Here is an 8,392-nt window from a genome sequence, read left to right as displayed (position 1 = left end):
ACATGGATGGTATCAGTAAGTAGCTGTAACAGCATCAGCTGCAGCTACTTCCTGCTTCTACTTTAACTGATCCAATCACAGGATGTTTTTCGTCTTTTTGGCACTAAAAATGTAACACATGATAAAAAGTCTTAAACTACTATATGGACATTTATTTGTTTGGATAAAGAGGAACCACAGTGAGTGCTATGATGTGTTAAAATGAGTTTATATGTTACTGGTGAATAAATATGTCAATATTAAAAAGCAAAAAAAAGTTTGAATTCTGAGATTGGCCTCTAAAAATGTGACAATGCCCTTTAAATGCTCTAAAACAAGGGGGGGGGGGGGGGGGGCGGACACTTTCCGGGGGGGCGCGAGTTGGCTACAGGATGGGCGAAAAAAACATTCACGGAAAATCCCCCATGTTGAAATGCGGTTGTGGTTGGACTATTATGACAAACAAATCATCCTCCCGGCGACTTTTGTATGTAAAGCGACATGCTACATGCACAGGCAAAGACTGGTGACACATGAGGAAGGGCAAGGGATCTGAAACGAGAGGGAGTTTATTTCCAAAATAAAACAGGTCAAAAAACAACCGTGGAGACAGGACAAAAACGCAACTTGACATACAGGTGTGAGTAATAATATTACTCTTCTGACATTTTCCCTCTTGTGGGTGAATCATTTCTTTACAAAAAACATTTTAATTTCAATGAATAATAATAATAATTTTGGGGACACTAAATAATATGAACAAGCACAAGTTGACCTTTGGCCGGATCATCATGAGCATTCATTTAATGGACATTGCATTGTCGCCACCATGTCTCTGCAGAGGTTGCCATGGCGAAGCACGGGCTCCTCTGCCTTCACATCTTGGCTCTGGTGGGGTTGTTGGAATACAGGTGCTGCTGTAGAAAAGCCAAGATCTTCTTCCAGGAGTCCTCTTGAGCATCTGAATGAGCTTTGGTTTGTCCTCCCCAAAGTAGTATGACTGGAACACACCCCATGGGTGATGGTCAGATGCATCATGAAACACATTGTGAAATACAGAACTCTCTTTAACAGACTGAGTCTATTTGATTGGCTTCAATAAATGACCCTTCCCGCTCTTGCCTTGCTTTATGAACTTGGTGGCTCTGAAGTGAGGCGAGTAGGGCGGCTCGATCAGATGTCCAGTAGCTGGGTATTCGATCCTGGTCAGCAGGTGGTCTTTCCCTGCTGCTCGTATCATGTGGGCCATCTACAGGGTACAAAGGTCAAAACAGAACATACTTCACTGTTTTTTTTTGTTCTAGGTCTTCACAAAACAAATGCTCCTTCACTTGCTATCCCCGAATCTAAAAACAGAATGCAAAAATATCCTTTTTCATTGCATTTGTGCTGTCATTTCATTTACGCCTCATTCTTTTAGTCCATTGTTGCATTGGTTGTAACCAATAAATGACTCATTTAACTTAATGATAAATTAACAGATGAGTTGTTCCCACTGAGTGGACCAGGTGGCGTACTTCAATGCAACCATTCAAATGCAACCAGTTGACTTTTGAAGATTCATCGATGCTCTTCTTGACTTTGCACAAAGTTTTAATGAGCACAAACTGTCTTTACTCCACCTCATTGTGTGTGTCTGTGTGTGTGCGTGCACTCACATCCTCAGCAGCCTCCACGGTGGGCATGTTCTGATCGTCGAGGCCGTTCACCAACAACATTGGGCAGTTTATTTTCCGCACCTTCAAGAGAACCAACCACCACACGTGTTAGAGAGAATGAACCAAAATGAGCCATCAGAGGTGGTTTTAACATTTCAGTGCAATGCATAGACTGACATTGGAAGAGGACGTCTCACACTGATGTCCCCTGTGAACTTGTCGAAACCAGCACATCGTCTCATCCTTGTGTTTCAATCATGCAACAAGTTCTTACCTCAATTTTCTTAGCGAGGTCACCAGGGATTGGGAGTTCCCTGTATCGCCATATCTCATGGTTGTTCTCGTCCACTTGTACCTTGTGAGCGTTCCTGTCATAACAATGATTCACCACAGCATCAGTACAGCTGTGTGTGTGTTAAGTGGCTTTGTGTTGCCTATGTTACCTACGCGACCATCGCCTGGTAGAGTCCTGTGAGCAACTCCGCGCGTGGACAAATGTGGACGCCACTGACACAAACGCAACAACGAGGCTGAAACAAAACACGGTTCACCATTAAGACCTCGAGGTTCTCCACGCAATCAGGACCGAAAGTTCGGTACTTGCCTTGATGACGCTGCTCTCAGCCGCCAAATGATTGGTGATGATCGCTCCGATGCAAAGACCAATAATTCCAACTCTGTCAGGGCTCACCAGGGGATGGAGCCTGATAACGTTAAACGCCGTCTGTGCAGAAGGAGACTTAAGACATCGAGACGGACCCCGCTCTAAACAAAATGAGCCACGCAAGACTCTTATTTTGAAATATAAATAAACACAAACCTCAAAGTACTCAAACTCTTTGCTGGCTGACGGCAGCTCACCGACATCAAAGTACTGCAGCGCCAGAGAGGCGTAGCCGTGAGAGGCGAGCAGGGCCGATCGATACTCCACCAGCCCCCCCCCTCCGCCCCACAAGTCCATCACCCCGGGGAAGGGTCCTGGACCTGAGGCACAGAGGGAGAGGTTTTACTGATCCTACCTACCTACAACACATGGACGGTATAAGAGGAGGATGTGCTCCTCAGGAGGACCTGGAGGTATGAACAGCGTCCCTCGCACTCCTTTCTCTTGGACTTCCACCCTGCGGACTCCTGGACCCATGAACCATCTTTCCGAAAGCACCGAGGCCAGGGGAGGCCGCTCTGTGAAGCCCTCCTCCACGTGGCCGTCGTAGACCGAGATGTGGACCAGCTGCGGGGTGCAGACGTTCGTCTTCTTCAACCTTGAACAGAGACTCAAAGTATCAAAGCTGAGACCTCAAGGCGAGACCTTCACATCATTGGATGTTTTACCTGAGGCCTTTGCGGCTGCCCGGGATGGGACGCATACTCCACAGCAACCCCATGGCTTCTTTTCCCGTGTACGTTCCCCCGAAGCTGAGATCATCTGCAACTACAGACGGTATTTTTGGATGTCAACAAAACACACAAAAAGTGAAGCCCGAAAGCCTGAGACGTTTAAAGGAGAGCTCACCCGAGACGCTTCCCCGCTGGTCGCTGACGTAGTGTCCATAGGACTCCCACAGGTCCTCGTCCTCGGAGGGGTGGAGGGAGTGAAGGGTCACCGCGGAGCTCGGAGGCAGATTCTGCACCGTCACCCAGAAGGTCTCGTCCACCAGGGCCCGAGAGGGGACGACGGAGAGGATTGGGGAAGCGGTCGAGGACATGGAGGAGGAGGGTCTGAGCCGACGAGCAAGAAGCAACACGGGGACGAGGATCCTTGGTTCCTTGGCTGCGTGAACAAGAGATGGAAAACATGGACTCCAGCAGAGACCAAAGAGAGTGAACTGTTCTATCAGCACCTTCGTATTATCAGACATCTCTTCTCATATCCAAAGGGACTTCATAAAGTCAGATTTGCTATTTAAAAAAGAGAGAAGGACTAAACGACAACAAACTAAACAAGGGGTTTGGTTTGTGTAGCAAATTGATGATCTGCTTCAGAGGTTGCAGTGCAACACTTTGGCTGTTATTGTTGTTGTCCTTCAGAAGTTTGCTCGTAGCAACCAGAGTCCAGAAGAATCTCACTGGAACAAACACTGGAGGGGCAGCAGTCAAAGTAAGGTGCACAAAGGTGTTGTTTGTTGGTTGGCTTGATTATTGTGTTGATATAAAAAGAACAGAACGTTCTGGTTGCTGTGATGTTTGTTCATCTGTATAAATATCCAAGGCACAGTTTGGTCTCAGTTTCGAAATAAGTGAATCATTTCAGTAAAAGCTGTCCTAACATTTCTAAAAATTTAACAATGAATGTGATGAGACAACATAATCAAACCTTATCATTAGTACTTGGAATCATCATCATCATAAGTTCCATACATTTTGTGTAGTCTTGGTTCTGAGCTCTGCCCCTCCTATGATCGACCGGCACATCTGTAACATCACTAACCAAGCACCGCGCTCAACACACTCAGGCCATCCAGTCCTCTCCAGGTCCTCAGCCCCCCCCCCCCCCCCAATAAAGACACTTAACATGAACATTTCTTTAGTTGAAGAAAAGGGAATTCATGTTTTAGGATCCAGGTCTACTTCTATTGTTCATTTTCTGTGCCTTCCTTTTAGATATTTCTTGGGTATGTTTGCAAAAGCATTGGACTGATCTCTGGTGGAGACGAGTCCGCCTACAGATGGGAGTCTGACCACCTGGTGACGTGGTGCAGCCAGAAAAACCTGGAGCTCAGTGGAGATGGTCGTGGAAGAACGCAGCCCCACCTTCCCCCCTTCCCTTGTGTGACTTCCCCGTCACCACTGTGGACTCCTTCCGTTTCCTGGGCTCCATCATCACGCAGGACCTCAAGTGGGAGCTGAACATCAGCTCCATCACGAAAAAGGCTCAGCAGAGGATTTTCTTCCTGAGGCAGCTGAAGAAATTCAACCTGCCAAAGACGATGATGGTGCATTTCTACACGGCCATCATAGAGTCCATCCTCCGCACCTCCATCACCGTGTGGTACGCTGCAGCCACTGCCAAGGACAAGGGCAGGCTGCAACGTGTCATCCGCTCGGCAGAGAAGGTGATTGGCTGCAATCTGCCATCTCTCCAGGACTTGTTCGCTTCCAGGACTTTCAAGCAGGCCAGAAAGATTGTAGCCGACCCCTCTCACCCCGGACATGAACTGTTTCTGCCCCTTCCATCCGGCAGGAGGCTGAGGTCCATCACAACTTAGACCTTCCGCCACACTAACAGTTTCTTCCCTTCGGCAGTCCCCTGACTGACTCTCACTCTCATGTACATTCACTTTATTCCTTTCACTTGTCACTTGTTACTGTCTGTTTAGCTGGTGCACTTTATATTTATTTTTAATTGTATCTTTATTTCTCAACTTACTAACCCATAACCATAGCGTACTAAGCCATAGCATATATTTTATTATACTTTTATTTTTATCTTATTGCTGCACTACATTGTCATTATTGTACAGTCTTCCATCATGCACCAACCGCCAAGTCAAATTCAGTGTATGTCTAACATATAATGGCAATAAACATTTCATGATTCCTGACTCGTGATTCCTGATTCCTGAAAAACGATTCACATCAATCACCCTTTTTAATAATCACCACAGTGTCTGGACACATAATGAAATAATAAGATATAAAGGTGTTCGCTCTCTGGTTATGTTTAAGGAGCAGGTCATATAAGCCTCTCTAACACACATAGTTCTCATCTCTCCAGTGCCCATGAACACCGCACTCAAACGCGAAGGGAAAACACATGTGATTGGCGGAGCAGCATCACACAACACCTTTACGACGCACGTCATTGTTTGGTGTGTTTTCTGTAGCGCTGTAAAAGCTGCACTGGTTTTGGAGTCCTACAAATTTTTCCTGGACTACAAAAGTATGAACGTCGATACGATACAACAATAAGTTGACGTGATGATTTAACTCACCTGGTTTGAGACACGACAACAGAAGGTCCGCGCCAGTTGAACGAGCTCTGCAACTGCCCCAAAGCTCTGGCGGACTTTGAATCCGCTCTGCAGGGGAGGGGGTTCTTTGTAGAAACCGCATGATGGACTCATTGGTCTACACATTGATCTCACAACGACATAGTCGTTTTGACATGACGATCAGATGAACTAAAAGTGAAAATCTCTATTAATATAAAATATTTTTGATTAAGTTTATAAACATACAGTGGGGCAAAAAAGTATTTAGTCAGCCACCAATTGTGCAAGTTCTCCCACTTAAAAAGATGACAGATGCCTGTCATTTTCATCATAAGTAAACCTCAACTATGAGAGACAAAATGAGGTGAAAAAATCCAGAAGATCATATTGTCTGATTTTTTAAGAATTTATTTGCAAATTATGGTGGAAAATAAGTATTTGGTCACCTACAAACAAGCAAGATTTCTGGCTCTCACAGACCTGTAACTTCTTCTTTAAGAGGCTCCTCTGTCCTCCACTCGTTACCTGTATTAATGGCACCAGTTTTAACTCGTTATCAGTATAAAAGACACCTGTCCACAACCTTAAACAGTCACACTCCAAACTCAACTATGGCCAAGACCAAAGAGCTGTCGAAGGACACCAGAAACAAAGTTGTAGACCTGCACCGGGCTGGGAAGACTGAATCTCTAATCAGTAAGCAGTTAGGTGTGAAGAAATCAACAGTGGGAGCAATTATTAGAAAATGGAAGACCTACAAGACCACTGATAATCTCCCTCGATCTGGGGCTCCACGCAAGATCTCACCCCGTGGGGTCAAAATGATCACAAGAACGGTGAGCAAGAATCCCAGAACCACACGGGAGGACCTAGTGAATGACCTGCTGAGAGCTGGGACCAAGGTAACAAAGCCTACCATCGGTAACACACTACGCCACCAGGGACTCAAATCCTGCAGTGCCAGACGTGTCCCCCTGCTTAAACCAGTCCATCTCCAGGCCCGTCTGAAGTTTGCTAGAGATCATTTGGATGATCCAGAGGAGGATTGGGAGAATGTCCTATGGTCAGATGAAACCAAAGTAGAACTTTTTGGTAAAAACGCAACTCGTCGTGTTTGGAGGAAGAAGAATGCGGAGTTGCATCCAAAGAACACCATATCTACTGTGAAGCATGGGGGTGGAAACGTCATGCTTTGGGGCTGTTTTTCTGCAAAGGGACCAGGACGATTGATCCGTGTGAAGGAGAGAATGAATGGGGCCATGTATCGTGATATTTTGAGTGAAAACCTCCTTCCATCAGCAAGGGCACTGAAGATGAAACGTGGCTGGGTCTTTCAGCATGACAATGATCCCAAACACACTGCCCGGGCAACAAAGGAGTGGCTTCGTAAAAAGCATTTCAAGGTCCTGGAGTGGCCTAGCCAGTCTCCAGATCTAAACCCCATAGAAAATCTCTGGAGGGAGTTGAAAGTCCGTGTTGCCCAACGACAGCCCCAAAACATCACTGCTCTAGAAGTGATCTGCATGGAGGAATGGGCCAAAATACCAGCAACTGTGTGTGAGAACCTGGTGAAGACTTATAGAAAACGTTTGACCTCTGTCATTGCCAACAAAGGGTATATAACAAAGTATTGATATGGACTTTTGTTTTTGACCAAATACTTATTTTCCACCATAATTTGCAAATAAATTCTTAAAAAATCAGACAATATGATCTTCTGGATTTTTTCTCCTCATTTTGTCTCTCATAGTTGAGGTTTACTTATGATGAAAATGACAGGCATCTGTCATCTTTTTAAGTGGGAGAACTTGCACAATTGGTGGCTGACTAAATACTTTTTTGCCCCACTGTATATAAGCTGTTAGTTTTTAAGTATTAATTATTAAATCATAGCATCATTGTCTGATGCTAATAAGCACATTGAAACAAATAAAGAAACATTGGTATCAAATAGAAATAAACATTGGTATCAAACATATAGAATATTTGTGATCATTTATAAAACTCCAAAAACAAGCCATATTTTGTTTCCGTTTCAATCAATTGATTGGATTTTGAAAGTATTTCTGGTTGTTATGTATAAATGTTTTTTTTAATGTATGTCTGCTGTGATTATCAGACACCTGAGAATCATGAAAAATGACATGGGGTACATCTGCTCATTTTAAAAAATGTTCCTCAAGCCTGTTTTCATATTCAAGATTTAAAAAGTTTATACGAGGAATTTACTCCATCTTAATATAAAATGTTGTTTTTAGTATTCCAGGGATGAAACTGTCAGAGAAGAGCACTATTACCAAAATGTTGAATTATAATGAATGTTAATAATAAATAAAATCGATCAAAAAGCAAGGGACCCCAAACTTCCCTTTCCCGGGCCACATCTACCAGCTGATTGGGGCATCCCTAGGTGCTCCCAGGCCAGTGCAGAGATATAATCTCTCCACCTGGTCCCGGGTCTTTCCGGGCCCTCTTCCCAGCTGGACGTGCCTGGAACACCTCTCAAGGGAGGCGTCCAGGGGGGATCCTTACCAGATTCCCTAACCACCTCAACTGGCTTCTTTCAACGCAAAGGAGCAGCGGGTCTACTCTCTCCTAGCGAATGGCTGAGCTTCTCACCCTATCTCTAAGGGAAACGCCAGCCACTCTCCTGAGGAAACCCATTTTGGCTGTTTGTACCCGTGACTTAGTTCTTTCGGTCATGACCCATCCTATATGACCATAGGTGAGGGTAGGAATGAGGATTAACCGGTAGATCAAGAGCTTTGCCTTTTGGCTCAGCTCTCTTTTTGTCCCAACGTTACGGTAAAGCGGGTGCAATAC

The 8,392-nt window shown here is 45.0% G+C and overlaps 1 protein-coding gene across 1 annotated transcript; it reads right to left on the bottom strand.

Moving 5' to 3' along the window:
- Window positions 1-530: 530 nt before the first annotated feature.
- LOC119227869 (bile acid-CoA:amino acid N-acyltransferase-like) lies at window positions 531-5,726 on the bottom strand. The gene is made up of 11 exons (XM_037487055.2): window positions 5,570-5,726; window positions 3,151-3,408; window positions 2,970-3,069; window positions 2,709-2,899; window positions 2,458-2,621; window positions 2,242-2,361; window positions 2,085-2,167; window positions 1,912-2,005; window positions 1,638-1,718; window positions 1,102-1,228; window positions 531-979 (listed from the first exon to the last, which is right to left on the bottom strand). The coding sequence occupies exons 1-11, from the start codon at window positions 5,688-5,690 to the stop codon at window positions 855-857; spliced, it is 1,464 nt and encodes a 487-aa protein (XP_037342952.2). The 5' UTR covers window positions 5,691-5,726; the 3' UTR covers window positions 531-854.
- Window positions 5,727-8,392: the final 2,666 nt, after the last annotated feature.

The sequence above is a fragment of the Pungitius pungitius genome, chromosome 4 (genome assembly GCF_949316345.1).
Source record: "Pungitius pungitius chromosome 4, fPunPun2.1, whole genome shotgun sequence".
In the NCBI taxonomy this organism is placed as follows: Eukaryota; Metazoa; Chordata; class Actinopteri; order Perciformes; family Gasterosteidae; genus Pungitius; species Pungitius pungitius.
Note: the sequence above shows the minus strand (reverse complement) of the source record. Positions and strands in the feature narration are given on the sequence as shown.

Excerpts from the sequence above, each read along its gene's own strand:
- LOC119227869 (XM_037487055.2), bottom strand. The coding sequence starts at position 5,690 with ATGCGGTTTCTACAAAGAACCCCCTCCCCTGCAGAGCGGATTCAAAGT. Across the intron at positions 3,409-5,569 it reads GTTGTCGTGTCTCAAACCAG|CCAAGGAACCAAGGATCCTC; the intron begins GTGAGTTAAATC and ends TTGTTCACGCAG. Across the intron at positions 2,622-2,708 it reads GACGCTGTTCATACCTCCAG|GTCCAGGACCCTTCCCCGGG; the intron begins GTCCTCCTGAGG and ends TCTGTGCCTCAG.